At 37.1% G+C, this 16,371-nt stretch overlaps 2 protein-coding genes across 4 annotated transcripts; both read left to right on the top strand.

Annotated features, from left to right (window-relative positions):
* Positions 1-4,735: 4,735 nt before the first annotated feature.
* LOC110626163 lies at positions 4,736-6,560 on the top strand. Its single transcript, XM_043951873.1, has 2 exons — positions 4,736-4,820; positions 4,912-6,560. Exon 2 carries the CDS (start codon positions 5,011-5,013, stop codon positions 6,181-6,183), a length of 1,173 nt encoding a protein of 390 aa, XP_043807808.1. The 5' UTR covers positions 4,736-4,820; positions 4,912-5,010; the 3' UTR covers positions 6,184-6,560.
* Positions 6,561-13,958: 7,398 nt separating this feature from the next.
* Positions 13,959-15,810, top strand: LOC110626934. Of its 3 annotated transcripts, none has more exons than XM_043951818.1 (2): positions 13,959-14,079; positions 14,163-15,810. In XM_043951818.1, the coding sequence occupies exon 2, from the start codon at positions 14,262-14,264 to the stop codon at positions 15,432-15,434; it is 1,173 nt and encodes a 390-aa protein (XP_043807753.1). In that variant the 5' UTR covers positions 13,959-14,079; positions 14,163-14,261; the 3' UTR covers positions 15,435-15,810. The 3 variants fall into 3 exon arrangements, with proteins under 3 accessions (XP_043807753.1, XP_043807739.1, XP_043807774.1); XM_043951804.1 differs by having other exon boundaries at positions 13,998-14,086; XM_043951839.1 differs by having other exon boundaries at positions 13,999-15,439; positions 15,522-15,810.
* The last annotated feature ends 561 nt before the right edge of the window (positions 15,811-16,371 follow it).

Genomic DNA, 16,371 nt, shown 5'->3' with positions numbered 1-16,371 from the left:
ACCCCAGTGTTGCAGGTATGAGGTCGATTGGGAAGTCTCAAGAGTTAAGGTTGTGGCTTTGTAATAGATTAGTGTTAGTGTGGACATGTAATGTAAACTGAGATAATGAATTGTAAGAGAATGTAATGTAAAGTAAAGTAGAGTTATGTTATGTATTAGTATTGTGCTTGGCCCTAAGACTTGGTTAGTCCCTTTTTAGTACATGATGTATGTATTGGTTTTATGTTGAGTTGTGTTGGAACTAAACTTGTGGCATGTGTTGTTTACCATGCTAGAGTCTGTTGAGGACTCTAGTCGAGGTTTTATGTTTGTGGTTTGATGCATGCACAGGTTAGGTTCTAGTTTCTTGGATGTGATCCCAGCTTGATGTATGTTATGTTGACCCAGCTAGAGTTTTTGAGGGCTCTAGTAGGGGGTTCTTTATGTTTCCAGTTATGTTGCATACAGGTCAAGCTCGGTATTTACATCAGATGTTACAGTTTTTATGTTATTGTTTGATCATGTATGGGATTTGACCAGGTGATAGGATGTATGTTTGGCTTGCTACGGGTCCCGGCGGCCTTAAGCCGATCTGGATCCTAGCGCCGGTAGCGGTTTGGGCCGTTACAGAGGGGTATCGATTTTCGGGTCGTTACACTTGGGGTCCAGCATATTCCCTAGAGGACTTGGCATCTTCTCCTTGGGGCCTGGCATCGCTCTCTTCAGGCTCGGCGGTTTCCTGCTCCTCTCCCTCCTCAAGCTCGGCGTCCTCCTCAAAGGGCCCAGTGGCAGTATGAGAAGCTCCTTTGGGCAGAGGGTTATTATCCTCCCTATAACACACCTCCTCACCATCAGAGTCCACTTCAGGGGCTCGGGGCCGTGCTAATGGGGTGGATGGGTCATCCCTGGCTTCCTTCAAGCTCCTATTGAACCCGGAGGCAAACATGTGGAATCCCCTATGCCATATCTCATTTTTCAGTTCGTCAGAAGTTTTGAACTCTGCAGGCCGCGCCTCACAGGCCTCTTCTATCTTTACCTTCAACTCAGGGGAATCTTGATAAAGCTGAAGACGATCTTCACAGGCCTGCTCTATTTCTGCTTTCAGCTCTTAGGAGCCTTTATACTCTAATAAGCGCCTTTGACAGGCCTAATCAATCTCTGCTCTCAGTTCAGCAGACCCCCTATATTCCTGCAAGCGCTCCTCACAAGCCAACTGGACCCTATCTTCTACAAGCTTAGCATCCTCGAGCAGGGCTGAACACCTCTTCTCCAAAACCTTGACCTCTTGGCAGAGTTGTTGATTCTGAAGTTTTGACTCCTCTGCTGCCAAAGTCAAGTCTTTCAAGGTATCAGCGCGCTTGCTCAGCTCCTGCTCGAGAACCACTATCCGAGCTAAGGCCTCATCCCTTTGAGCCATTACTGTGTCATAACGACCCTAAGCTCCCTCATAATCTGCTTTCAAGGCCTCGTACTGATGCTAGACCTCATTCCTCTAGCCCACAGCCTCATCCCTCTCCCGCCGGACCTCCCTCAGGGAGGACAGCTGTTCCAAGGCCTCGTCGCGACGAGTTTCCGCTTCGACCGCCTTCTCATCAGCCCTCTTGAGAGCCTCCACGGTGTAGGAAAGTTCCCCTTTTATAGTCTTTAAGTGCTCTTGGGCTGCGGCAAGATGACCTCGGGCATCACTGGTCGCGGAAAGGTTCTCCTCATGGCGCGCCTCCTCAATCCGACGATCCATAGTGTCCCGAAGAGATCGGTCATGGGCGTCCACCTCCATAAAGAGGCCCATCACCTGGTGAAAGGAGAAAACAGTTAAGGCCTGGAGCAACGGAAGTCAAAAGAAGAACTAAAAGCGAAAAATACAACTTACCATGAGGAGCATCTCCCTAATTGTGTCTCCCAGCTCCTCTCTAGTCCAAAACCAGAACGCTACTTGCTCTCGAGTAGAGCTAGCCAAAAGGCCAGTAAGAGCAAGCAAGCGAGGGTCTGAAGCCTCCGTGACCCCACTGAACATTCTCTCTCGTAGTATCCCCGCAACCACGCTCGCCGGAGATTGATGGGTGATGTCCTCTGCGTTCAGAATCTCGTTGTCAGGAGCAGAGAGCAGGGGCACCATGGGAGTTTTTTCTTTTTCAAGGGGAGGCAGGGCTGGAGTTGGTCTTCTAGAAGCCCGAGACTTCTTAGGAGCAGGAGCCGGGGCAGGAACTTCGGAAGAAGGAGGACGCTTGCTTGCGACCCCCTTAGCAACGCCCTTAGGGATGGCTGAGGTCTTCTCTCGAGGAGGAACGCCACTAACTGGCTCAGACTTAGCCCCCTCCACAGGAATGCCCTTATCAACAGGGGCAGCTTCGATGGCAGCTTCCTGGACATTTTCACCTGCTGGGCCAATCTCCACTTCACCCTCGGGAGCCCTACCACCAGCTAGAGAAACCTCAAACCTCTCCTCAGGGGCATCCCCAAAAGACGAAGCAGCACCCGCCCTCACGTGCCCAGGATCCTCAACTGGCCTGTCAGTAATCTTTGGTGCAACTTTCGTCCTCGCAGTGGCTGCCTGTTGGGACCCAGTGGCCTGAGAAGGTTAAGGAAGGGAGCTAGAACTGTTGCGGCTGGAGGGCTTGGAGGTCCGGACACCCCGGGAGCTCAGCTTAGGAGCTCGAGAAGAAGCTGGAGCTGGGTGAGCAGATCGGCCGGCCGACCTGGAGGAGATGACCTGGGCCACATCCTGAGTGGCTTTAGACATAGACCGCCCAGCTCGAAAGGCACCCAAGGCAGCCTTCATGCTCTCCCGAGATAGGGTGAAATTCTTGGGAGGCTTGATTTTGTCCATATCTGCGTGAGAAGCTGCAAAGACCCAAAACTGAAACAAGTTAGAAAAGTTTTCGAAGAAAATCGAAAAATAAGAAATAAAGCAATTAAACGAGATGAAATACCCGCATCCCTACGGTCCTGAAGACTGGATACAAACATGCATTTTTCGACATCATACTTCTTCTCAACAGAAGTCAGTCGAAGAAATCCGATCTGCTCGGAAAGGCTTAGCTGGGGCAGGTCGTTGCAGCCTAAAGGGACACTCTCCCAGGAGAGCTCCACCTCCCAATACAATCCGGAGTCCTATTTCAGCGCTACCACTGCGAACCCCTCTACCCAGCCTTTTATCGAGTCCTTATGACCCGAGAAGATGGACAGCCCTCCTCGAGGGGAAAAATAGTAAAAGCTCTGACTCACCCTAACCAACCTAAAGAAGGTAACAAAAAGATGCACCATGGGTGTGAACCCCCAGCTCAGACAGATAGATTCAAAAGAGCACATAAAAAGAATAGAGTTGGGAGCCAGCATCCGTTGGGTTATCCCGAAATACCGGAAGACCTCGATGAAAAAGGGGAAAAAGGGAAAGGTCAGACTACACTCTCGTTGTTTGACGAAAAAGACCAGGCTGTGATTCTTTTGAGGGTCGATCAAACCAAAAGGAGGAGGATCGGGAAGGATGATCCTCTCATTCCGATAGGAAGCTCGGATATGAAAAAGAGGGATATCCAGATACTCCCGAGAAAAGAAATTTTTTAGAGTGGAAGGAGTAATACTAGACTCTAGGCTAAGGACATCAGGGAGTTTTGGGCTATCCATGGAGGAATGAAGAGCGTACCTTGAAAACGACGGGGGCAGAAGGACGAAGCTAGCAACACGGGCAGAGAGCAGAGAAGAGTGAGAGTTTTGGGAAGACTGAGAGAATTCAAAATTTGAAACAGTAATGTGAAGAGAAGACGTTTTAAGGGAAACTGTCCTTAGGCCGCGCGGTCATAATTATTCTCGATATTTACCCCCTCATCATTCATGAAATAACTGATGAGAAGGTAAAGGGGCAATTGATAATCGCTGGGCTTCACCACCTCAATACAAGGCCCAGCCCATGATCGCAAGCTAAACCCAATTGTTGAAAGGCGTCTTCAACGAGCCGGCCTGGACCACCAGGCCTCGAGATCGGGCCTCCCGTGGGCCTCAGTCTTCTCACACCCATCTCGATTTCGAGGCCCAATGTGATAAGGGATAACCGACTCGAACATCCAGCAAAATTGCTTACACGCGTGCTAGAGAGGGAGTTAAATGGCCGTTTAGCATGGAGCAGGTGACTGGCGTTCTCGTATGTACGAATCCGTATGACAAAGACAAGTGGTCCAGTAATAGCAAAGCCGTTATGCGTCACTAGAAGACAAAAAGAAAAGAATAAAGAGCACCCTTCTCTCAGACCAAACTTACTCAACCATTGTAAACTTTATTTCTCTCTGGATCTCATATCATCAGATGTGATTGATTCAATGTACCACTTGAAACACCTAATAATCTTTCTTAAGTAAAAAAGCTCAATTAGATGATTGTCATTTACTATTAATGGAATTAGACTACATAAATATTTAATTAGTTGTGTAAATTTGAGATATTTAATAATTCTGATAATTTTTATTTATATTTCTTTTTTTAATTATTTTAAAAATTTTTTTTATATTATAATAACATATAAATTAATTATTATAATTTTATTTTATTTTATTTTATTTTATTTTATTTTTAAAATATTTATTACTTTTTAATAAAATTTAATATTTTAAAAATAAATATAATTAAAAAATTAATAACAAATTATTTTTTAATAAATATGAAAAAAAGTGACTGAAAATTATAGATTGTATTATTTTTGAATTGTTATGGGCCTATGGGCCTAAAAGGTTACGCGTTGCGGGAGTACGACTTGGCTCCGCGCCTTTAAACCCTAAGCCCTATTCACTGCAATTTCGATTCAACTGCGGCAGCCATTGTTTCTCCAGCTCAGAACGTCGGAGTTACTTGTATAAAGGAGAAGAGTATCTCTTTTGATTGTGGTAATTCGAGTTTTAAACTCCAGATTTTTATTTGACGTTCTCCTTTTTATTTTTTTAGGTGCTGATTTGTGCGGACATTTGAAGGGATTTTCAATCTGGTTTCCTTTGATTTTGATGTCCTTAGACCTAACCCTTATTCACTGTAATTTCAATTCCAATGCAAATTCTGAAATCAACATCTGTTCTTTCGCATTCCCATTTATACAATCGACTTTGCAAGCCCAAACAGCCCTTCTTTACTTCCTTTTCCTCATTAGCCAAAACCTCAAGATCCCCCAACCCTGCCCATTTCCATTACCTAATAAATACCTTCAATTTCTCTGAAACTCAAGCGCTCACTATCTCATCCCGCATCTCCAGTTCAAAGTCTATTGAAAATGCGGAATCTGTGTTTCACTTTTTCAAAAACCTTGGTTTCTCCAACTCCCAAATCCAGTCTGCTGCTCGCCGATTTCCCCGAATTATCTTTTCTAACATTGACAGGTGTCTTAAACCAAAAATTAAGGTATTTCAGGATTTGGGTCTTGAGGGATATGATCTGGGCATGTTCATTTCCAAGAGTTCCTCAGTTTTAGGTGCAAGTTTGAAGAACAAGTTGGTTCCTTGTATTGAAATCTTGAAGAAACATTTGTTGAATCAAAAGAATAATAAGCATGTGGTAAAGGTTTTAACTAGATGCGCTTGGGTTGTTACCAAAAAAAACCCTGAATCAAGATTGTTATCAGGCATAGCATACTGGGAGAGTTGTGGGATAGTTGGATCTCAGCTCTCAATGTTGTTAGTTAGGCAGCCTAGACTACTTTGTTGCCCAGAATCCGTGCTTAGAGATCTTGTTTCTCGAACTTTGAATATGGGATTCTCAGCCAATTCGGGGATGTTGATTCATGGTCTATGTGCTGTTTATAGCTTAAGTGACAAGACAATTGAGAGAAAATATGGAATTTTTAGGAGTTTTGGGTTTTCAGAGTATCAATACAGAGAAATATTTAGAAAGGCTCCATATTCTCTATTAATGTCTGACGAGCAGTTGAAGTTTAGAATTAATTTCTTTTTGAACACGGCGAAGCTAGAAAAGGAGACTCTAATTTGTAATCCTGCAATTTTGATGCAGAGCATGGAAGAAAGAGTGATTCCTCGATTCAAAGTTTTTGAGATTTTGAAATCGAAGAAATTATTTAAGAAGGAACCAAGCTTTGTTAGGCTGTTGTTTTTGACAGAGGAAGTGTTTGTTCAGAGGTTTATATCAAGCTTTTCAGATAAAGCAGAAGAATTGTTGCTAGCTTACAAAGGTCATACTCTGGATTCATCTTCCAAAAAGGAAAAATCTTAAATACAAGTTAGTCCTCTAAGTCCCTTTTCTTAAAACTGGATTTGCAATGTTTGTAACTTGCATTATGCCACTTCAACATTGGCTGCAGCAGACCTCGCTTGACGAATCGGAATCTATGTGGAAACCGATTTGGTGTATCCTCTACTGATGAGGCCTTTTTATTCCGAGAATGAATAATGATGTTAACCACTGCAGTTTATCCAAATAGCCAATCAACTTAAATTCTTCATGGATATAAGAGAGTTTGACTTGGTTATTGTTGATTGCTATGATTATTTATTTATTTATTCTGTTTGTGTTGTAAATTGACGTACAAGATATTTGAACTTGTGGACAAATATTAATGCAATGACAAATAAGTTGGAGTTATTGGTTTACTGATGTGTGAGTGTGTGTACATATTGGATTTTTTGGAGAATGATGACCAGCGGTCTCATCCACTTGGGAAGCTAGATCCAAGGAAGTGAAGTAGATCCAAAACTTTAGAAGGCCACTCCAGCTATGATCCGCAAGACAGGCCGGGTTGGTCGCAAGATTAGGTTAGTAAAAATAATCCAATCTAGTAATGTGATATGAGAAAGGACAGTAGACTCAGTTATTTCGTAATCCTGTCCATGTACGCGCCAGGAAAAATTAAATGGCCGTTTGACGTGGAGAGGGCGCTAGGAAAAATTAAATGGCCGTTTGACGTGGAGAGGGCGCTAGGAAAAATTAAATGGTCCTTTAACGTGGAAAGGGTTCTGATACTTCTGTACATACAAACATAGGGGTGATAGGGACATGTGACACTATAATAGAAATCGTTAGGCGTCACTATGAATAAAGAGGAAGGGACGTCTTCCTCTACATATACATTGAGAATTATATTCTCCAGATCTTAGAATATTAACGTCTTCCTCTAAAATCAGTTTAGATTTCAGATCTCATAATTTCTATTCTCTAAATTTCAGAATATTGATCGTGAAAAGAAAAAAAAAAGAAAAAAAAAGTAGATTTGATTTATTAAAGGATTTGAGTTTGAATTAAATATGATATTAGTATGGAAGGTTAAATTATGCCTTCAAGAAGATTTTGTAAATGTAGAGCAGTAGAAGTGGATTCTCTTTGAAATAGTGTCTGTTATTAAGGTTAATTTGTTTATGTGGTAGGAAAACAAGATAAAGGAAGTTAATTTACTAACTCACGGCGGAGTTTTGTTTCTTTTTATTATTTGGTTGTATTTTGAATTTTTTTTTATTTTTGATATTTGAAATATTTAAAAAAATTAATTAATGAAAAATATTTGTGTGGTTAAAAAAATTAAATTTTTTTAAATTTTATTTAAAGGAGAAAATTATTTTTTATGTTTTGAAAATATTATTAAAATTAAATAATAAAAAATAAATTATTTTATTAAAAATAAAAATTATTTTTTATTAAAATTATTTTTAACGAGAAATATTTTTTTCGAAAAATATTTTTTTTTGAAACAAGTTATTTTTAAAAATAAATAGAGTTTTAGTCTTTAATATTTGTTTTTATGAGAATTAAATTTCAATTCATTTAATTATAGATATTTGACCATTAATTTGAGATAAAATGAAAACAAATTATCATTGATTAAATTATAATTTCTTTTTCATTGTCCATAATCCCTCTTAACCTTTCCCTTTGGCCTGCCATGTCTATGCTCTCTTCTGCAAATTCAACTTGCAAAGTTTTCATTTCAATTTTCAAACATTTCTTCCCAAAGATTAAGAGTTCAAGGTCCACATCTTCATATTCCACAATTTTCTTTTTCCTCGACGAGCGAAAATGTGATTCAAAATCACATGGAGTTCCAATTGACATATGTTGAATCAAACCAATAAAAGCATTAATCAATTCTGTATACAAGGAATAAGAGAAAACATCTTTTATAAGGAAGAATCAAACTTTTAATTCTTTTGGTCTTGAATTTCAAAAATTAAAACATTTCCAGTGGTGGCATGGCTGTATTTTTTATGATAGCAAGAAAGATCATCAAATACACCTTCAAAATCGGTACCTGAGAGAACTTTTAATGAAAGATTAAAAGACTAAATTTGCTCTTAAATTATATAGTGGAAATAAAAAATATTAAATTTCTACTTTCAATTTAAATTTTTCCTGAAATATTATTAAAAGTACAGATAAGATCATTACTTATTAATATTTTAAAGTGTGAATTTATTTAGTTTTTTAATAATAGTTTAGAATAAATTTAAATAAAAATGAAATTTAATCTTTTTTATCAATCCAAGTGTAAACTTGGCCTTTGTGTTTGGTGAGTAACTAAACGCAAGAAGCATTTATTTATTTATTTTTTCTTTTGGTACTTGAAAAATAATCTCAAACAAATTGTAGTAAAACCCAAATGTAGAAAATCCATTTGATAGATTATAAAAATTTGTGAAAACTGTAGTAATACCAAATGGGATCTCTATGTTTATAGTGATTTTGAAGAAACATAGAGGAAAAGATGGATCGTATTTGTTGATTCAATGAAGATGGATTGGGGAATAGAGAGTCAAGGGTCGAGGTAAGGGTGAACAGTATTCAGTTCAAACCGAAATAATCGATTGAACTAAATAAATTCAGAAATTCGGTTCGTTTTCTGTTTTTTTTTTTTTAATTTAGTTTGATTGTAATATTCAAAAAATAGGTTATTTTGGTTCGATTTCGATATAAAAATAGTAAAATTGAACTGAATCGATCGGTTAGTGATGTTATTAGAACTAAAATTATGACGTGGCCGGACCAGAGCTGTGCTGTGATCGGCTAAACCTGCAAGACAGAAAACGTGAGGTAGTTGGCACTTACGACAACTACTCCGGCGCTCAAGTCAATAAATTGAAAAATACGGCGGGAGTAAGGAATTACTTAGAATTCAAGAGTATTCGTATCAGAGAATAGCGTACGCTTGCCTCTGTGATCGTTGCCTTTTATACTGTAAAAGGATGGTTAATTATAGTATTTCCTAATAATCCAGCAATAATGTGGCCAGCTGTTTGATAAGGGATATTACTAATTAATTGGTCGGTGATCTCGCGATTACAGGCATAATGAGGATACGCTGGACTATGCTTGATAGTTATAACCTTGTGCTGAGACTCGACCTGTCTAGTGGAGGGAGAGTCTTCTGGATGATGAACCAGGTGTTAAGGTGTTCGGATTTTCCTTATGGAGACTTGCCCTGATGTTGAGAGGGCGAGTCTATCTGACTTGGGGCCGACTTGTCCTAATGCCAAGTCTTTTTTCTTAGTTCCGATTATAATGATTGTCCAAGTCTTGATTAAGAGTCGGTCGCTTGAGTCTTTCTTTTTACGGGTGGGACCGCTTATCAGCTTATGAAATATTGCCACGTGGCCCTATCCTATGGTGACAGCTCACAGCTATTTTGAAAAATTCTTATGTAGTATCAGAGGTCCCCCAACTGGTCTTCGATTCTTTAGATTCGAAGAGGACAGTTGCCTTCATGGTCTAGGTCATGTGGCTTGTTTATCCGGGCTGAGCGCATGATGTCCTTGCTTTTTTCCTACTTGCCCTACCGACCAATCAAGTCTAAGATCTTGTTTTGGCAAAAATTGATCTGAGTGATATAGTAATGCCTTAACGAGCTTATAAACATTTACACGTCTTCTTGGTCTTTTACAGCTCTGATGGGCTTCTGTGTATTTTTCAGCCTTGCGATTTCCTTTCGCTTGAGCATCCGAGTGTTTTCTAGCCCTTGCAACCTCTTGGGTATTCTCTAGCCTCGACTAACTTCCGAGCTTTTTCTTGCTTTGTCAAGCTTCTGGACATTTTCTTGCCTTGACTAATCTTCCGAGCATTTCCTCGCTTTGTCGATTTATCGAGCTGCTGGGCATTTTCTTGCCTTGACTAATCTTCCAAGCATTTTCTTGTTTTGACTTATGATGCGGTCTTCTGATGCTTTAGAAACTTTTTATGAAGCAGGACTAATATCCAGATGGTCGGTTGGCCTTGTAGCCTGGCAAAAAATGCTTTAGAAACTTTTGTGGCCTGGCATGAAATGCCTTAGAAACTTTTTGTGAAGCAGGACTAACACCTAGATGGTCGGCCTGGCGTATACTCGCTTTGCAGCCTGGCATGAAATGTCATAGAAACTTTTTGTGAAGCGGGACTAACACTCGAATGGTCAGCCTGGCGTATACTCGCCTTGTGGCCTAGCACGAAATGTCTTAGAAATTTTTTGTGAAGCGGAACTAATACCTGAATGGTCAACCTAGCGCATACTCGCCTTGCGGCATGGTATAAAATGCCTTAGAAACTTTTTATGAACCGGAACCAATACCCGAAATATGTGCGGGACCCATGCCCGGTCTTCTGTTTGTTTCCATAGACCAACGTCTGGAATATATGCGGGGCTCATGCTCGGTCTTCTGGCCTAACGGATTTTCGATTTATGGCCTCTTCTATTTCTGCGGTCCAATGCCCGGATTATGGCCTGATGGATTCTCGACTTATGGCCTCTTCTATTTCCGTAGTCCAATGTTTGGATTATGGCCTGACAGATTTTTTACTTTGGCCTGACAAATTTTTGACTTATGGCCTCTTCTATTTTTACAGTCCAACGCCTGGATTATGGCCTAACGGATTCCCGACTTATGACCTCTTCTCGTCTTCTTAATCTTTTTGAGAAAAGCAATCCCATCATTCCTTGTCACTGAAGAACACAACATTTGAAAAATACCTCGTTAACTTGTTATTGATAAGATTTTCTTATATGTTCTCGAAATGGGGAAAGACTCGGTCATCTAGCTTGGTCAGTTTATAAGACCTTGGATGAATATCCTTTGGGACCTTAAATGGTCTTTTCACTTACCAGACTCAGCACCTGTTACATCTGTCCTTTTAAGGACTGAATCTCCTACATTAAAGACACGCCACCTATCTGTACTGCTGAATTGCCTTTCTTCAGGACTTCCTGAGATCTCGGGGTACTTGCCTGCACTTGACATCAATGAGATCTTTGGACAAGTTCTTTTGCATCGTGCACCATCATGAGCCAGTAGTATCCTTATCCGATCATTTTCCGGGTGATCGTCTGAGCTTCTTTGTGATTTTTATGATTACCTCCATGAATGTCTTTAAGGATTTCTCGACCCTTATCTTCCATTACGCATCGTAACCACGATTGAGTTGATGATCTCCTATGCAACCGACCATTAATTAGTGCATATTTAGAGGATTTCTTTATTACCTGTTTAGCCATCCTTTTATCAATCGGCAGATCATCCTGAGTCAAAAACTTGTACACGGGTATCATCCACGATTCTCCTTCCTCTATCGTCACCATTTTGGCTAGGAGATTGGCCTCTTCATCATCACCTCTATCTACTTGGTGAAGGCTGCAATTTCCTTTATTGGTAATAACCTTAACAGCAGCTTGTGAATTGTTGGCCATTTCAAGAGAGAAAAAAAAATTCTTTTTCAGAAACTGGTTTTAATCCAAATGAACAGAGAGAATTCAATGGATTACTCAGCAATGGAACCAATAATGTTGCTGGAACTAAAATTATGATGTGGTCAGATCGAAACTGTACTATGATTAGCTAGACCTGCAAGACAGATAACGTGAGGTGGTTGGTGCCTATGACAGCACTCTGACGCTCAAGTCAGTAAACTGAAGAACAAGGCGGGAGTAAGGAATTGCTTAGAATTCAAGAGTATTGGTATTAGAGAATAACGTACTTTTACCTCTGTGTTCGTTGGTTTTTATACTGTAAGATGATAGTTAATTATAGTATTTCTTGATAATCTGGCGATAATGTGACCGGCTGCTTGATAAGGATATCACCAACTAATTGGTCGGTGATTCTACGATTACAAGTGTAATGGGGATACGTTGGACTGTGCTTGATAGTGATAATCTTGTGTCGAGACTCGACCTGTTCAGGGGAGTCAATTCTTTTTTATGAACAACCGGGTGTTAAGGTGTCCAAGTTTTTCTTATGGAGACTCGTCCTGATATTGAACGGGCGAGTCTGTTTGATCTGGGGCCAATTTGTCCTGAAACCGGATATTTTCTCTTGGTTTCGAGCATAATGGTCGTCCGAGTCTTGATTAAGAGCCAATTGTCCGAGTCTTCTTTTCTATAGATGGGACTGCTTATCAATTTATTAATTTTTCCACGTGAGCCTATCCTATGATGACAGCTCACCGCTTATTTTGAAAAATTTTTATATAGCATCAATTAGAAATATTATATTATTTTGATAATATGGAGAGATCATACCATAAATGAAATTTAAATATTTCAATTGTATTTTAAAATACTAAAAATCAGGTGAAAAAAAAAGTCCATTAATAAGTCCAACCAATTGAATCGAATTGAATCAAATCAGATCGATTTGATTTGATTCATTGTTATATCCAAATTCGATTCAGTTTAATTTTGATAAATTTTAAAATTTTAAATTTCACTTTATTTGATTCAATTTAATTTTTAAAATTTTTCACTTTATAAACTTTAAATCATTGTTATATTATAATAATATATATATTTTTTTATATTAAAATAAAAAATGTATTTTTTATTTATAATAAAAAATATTTTTTATTTACCTTGCCGTTGATATATGCTGGCCGAGTTTTTTTGCCGGCTTTAATTTTAATTCTTTTAGACTTGTCGCTGGTATAACCAACATCCGGGTAGAATTTTCAAGATTCACCCCACTTCGGTAAAAATAATTTTCTTCTACGCTCTTTTGCAAAGATCTTTTAAGTCCCTCACTTTGACAAAAACCCCAAGGAGTTAAGGAGACCAAGAGTGAAATTAAGGGGCTGCAACTATGATTTTTAGAAATTCTATAACAAATTTGCAAACGACCATAAAATCGTTTTATAAAATAAAATGCACATAGATAATTTTTCAAACGGATGAATAATTTATTTATAAAATTAAATAAAAATAAATAAATTTACAAATGAATATGTACTATGTTTATAAAATTTAATAAATGTAAATAAATTTATAAAAAATATATAATTTATTTATAAAACTAAATAAATATAAATAAATTTACAAACAAATCTATTTTCACAAACGAACATAACATCAATTTATAAAGAAAATATTTTTTCAATATTAATTTATAAAACTGTTATAATTACAAATAGTTTTCTATCCGTAAATTCTTTTTGCATTTTATTAAATTCTTTGTAATGAGTATCACTTCATCATGTTGAAGCAGTTGAGATTATAAGACATTAATAACAAATAAAAATTTTAATTTTTTTAATTAGTAGTGATATGAGTTTAAAAAATTTTTTTAAAATTTTTTATAATTTATTGTGATGTGATCGATTTAATATATCACCTCAGTATAAGCGGTACCTGAAATACCTAATAATTTTTCATGGGTAAAATAACTTAATTAGAGGATTGTCATTTACTATTAATGGAATTAAATTACATAAATATTTTGATTAGTTATGTAAATTTGAGATATTTGATAATTCTCATAATTTTTATTTATATATATATTTTTAATTATTTTAAAATTATTTTTTATATTATAATAATATATAAAATTATTATTATTTTATTTTATTTTATTTTATTTTTAAGAGATTTTTAAAATATTTATTATTTTTTAATAAAATTTAATATTTTAAAATAAATATAATTAAAAAATTAATAAAAAAATTATTTTTTAATAAATATGAAAAAAAAGTGAATAAAAATTATAGATTGTATTATTTTTGAATTGTTATGGGCCTATGGGCCTAAAAGGTTACGCGTTGCGGGAGTACGACTTGGCTCCGCGCCTTAAACCCTAAGCCCCATTCACTGCAATTTCAATTCAACTGCGGCAGCCATTGTTTCTCCAGCTCAGAGCGTCGGAGTTACTTGTATAAAGGAGAAGACTACGGGTTCTTGGTATCTCTTCTGATTGTGGTAATTCGAGTTTTAAACTCCAGATTTTTATTTGACGTTCTCCTTTTTTTATTTTTAGGTGCTGATTTGTGCGGACATTTGAAGGGATTTTCAATCTGGTTTCCATTGATTTTGGTGTCCTTAGACCTAACCCTTATTCACTGTAATTTCAATTACAATGCAAATTCTGAAATCAACATCTGTTCTTTCGCATTCCCATTTATACAATCGACTTTGCAAGCCCAAACAGCCCTTCTTTACTTATTTTTCTTCATTAGCCAAAACCTCAAGATCCCCAAACCCTGCCCTTTTCCATTACCTAATAAGTACCTTCAATTTCTCTGAAACTCAAGCGCTCACTATCTCATCCCGCATCTCCAGTTCAAAGTCTATTGAAAATGCGGAATCTGTGTTTCACTTTTTCAAAAACCTTGGTTTCTCCAACTCCCAAATCCAGTCTGCTGCTCGCCGATTTCCCCGAATTATCTTTTCTAACATTGACAGGTGTCTTAAACCAAAAATTAAGGTATTTCAGGATTTGGGTCTTGAGGGATATGATCTGGGCATGTTCATTTCCAAGAGTTCCTCAGTTTTAGGTGCAAGTTTGAAGAAAAAGTTGGTTCCTTGTATTGAAATCTTGAAGAAATATTTGTTGAATCAAAAGAATAATAAGCATGTGGTAAAGGTTTTAACTAAATGCGCTTGGGTTGTTACCCAAAAAAACCCTGAATCAAGATTGTTATCAGGCATAGCATACTGGGAGAGTTGTGGGATAGTTGGATCTCAGCTCTCAATGTTGTTAATTAGGCAGCCTAGACTTCTTTGTTGCCCAGAATCCGTGCTTAGAGATCTTGTTTCTCGAACTTTGAATATGGGATTCTCAGCCAATTCGGGGATGTTGATTCATGGTCTATGTGCTGTTTATAGCTTAAGTGACAAGACAAGGGAGAGAAAATATGGAATTTTTAGGAGTTTTGGGTTTTCAGAGTATCAATACAGAGAAATATTTAGAAAGGCTCCATATTCTCTAGTAAGGTCTGACGAGCAGTTGAAGTTTAGAATTAATTTCTTTTTGAACACGGCGAAGCTAGAAAAGGAGACTCTAATTTGTAATCCTGCAATTTTGATGCAGAGCATGGAAGAAAGAGTGATTCCTCGATTCAAAGTTTTTGAGATTTTGAAATCGAAGAAATTATTTAAGAAGGAACCAAGCTTTATTAGGCTGTTGTTTTTGACAGAGGAAGTGTTTGTTCAGAGGTTTATATCAAGCTTTTCAGATGAAGCAGAAGAATTGTTGCTAGCTTACAAAGGTCATACTCTGGATTCATCTTCCAAAAAGGAAAAATCTTAATACAAGTTAGTTCTCTAAGACCCTTTTCTTAAAACTGGATTTGCAATGTTTGTAACTTGCATTATGCCACTTCAACATTGGCTGCAGCAGACCTCGCTTGACGAATCTGAATCTATGTGGAAACCGATTTGGTGTATCCTCTACTGATGAGGCCTTTTTATTCCGAGAATGAATAATGATGTTAACTACTGCAGTTTATCCAAATACCCAATCAACTTAAATTCTTCATGGATATAAGAGAGTTTGACTTGGTTAGTGTTGATTGCTATGATTATTTATTTATTTATTCTGTTTGTGTTGTAAATTGACGTACAAGATATTTGAACTTGTGGACAAATATTAATGCAATGACAAATAAGTTGGAGTTATTGGTTTACTGATATGTGAGTGTGTGTACATGTTGGATTTTCTGGAGAATATTCATTGACTGTGAAAAGAGAAAAAGAAAAAAAAAAAGATTTTGTAAATGCAGAGCAGTAGCAGTGGATTCTCTTTGAAATAGTGACTGATTAGTTATTAAGATTAATTTGTTTTATGTGGTAGGAAAGCAAGATAAAGGAAGTTAATTTACTAACTCATGGCGGAGTTTTGTTGCTTTTTATTATTTAGTTGTATTTTGAATTTTTTTTTTACTTTTGATATTCGAAATATTTAAAAAAATTAATTAATAGAAAATATTTGTGTGGTTAAAGAAAAAATTAAATCATTTTAAAAAATTATTTTTTAAATGAGAAAATTATTTTTTGTATTTTAAAAATATTATTAAAATTAAATAATAGAAAATAAATTATTTTATTCAAAATAAATAGAAAAATATTTTTTAATGAAAAATATGTTTAACGGAAAGTTTTTTTTGAAAACAAGTTATTTTTAAAAATAAATGGAGTTTTAGTCTTTAATATTTGACCATTAATTTGAGATAAAATGAAAACAAATT

The sequence above is a fragment of the Manihot esculenta genome, chromosome 1 (assembly GCF_001659605.2).
Source record: "Manihot esculenta cultivar AM560-2 chromosome 1, M.esculenta_v8, whole genome shotgun sequence".
Taxonomy (NCBI): Eukaryota; Viridiplantae; Streptophyta; class Magnoliopsida; order Malpighiales; family Euphorbiaceae; genus Manihot; species Manihot esculenta.
This window is presented reverse-complemented; position numbering and strand designations above follow the sequence as displayed.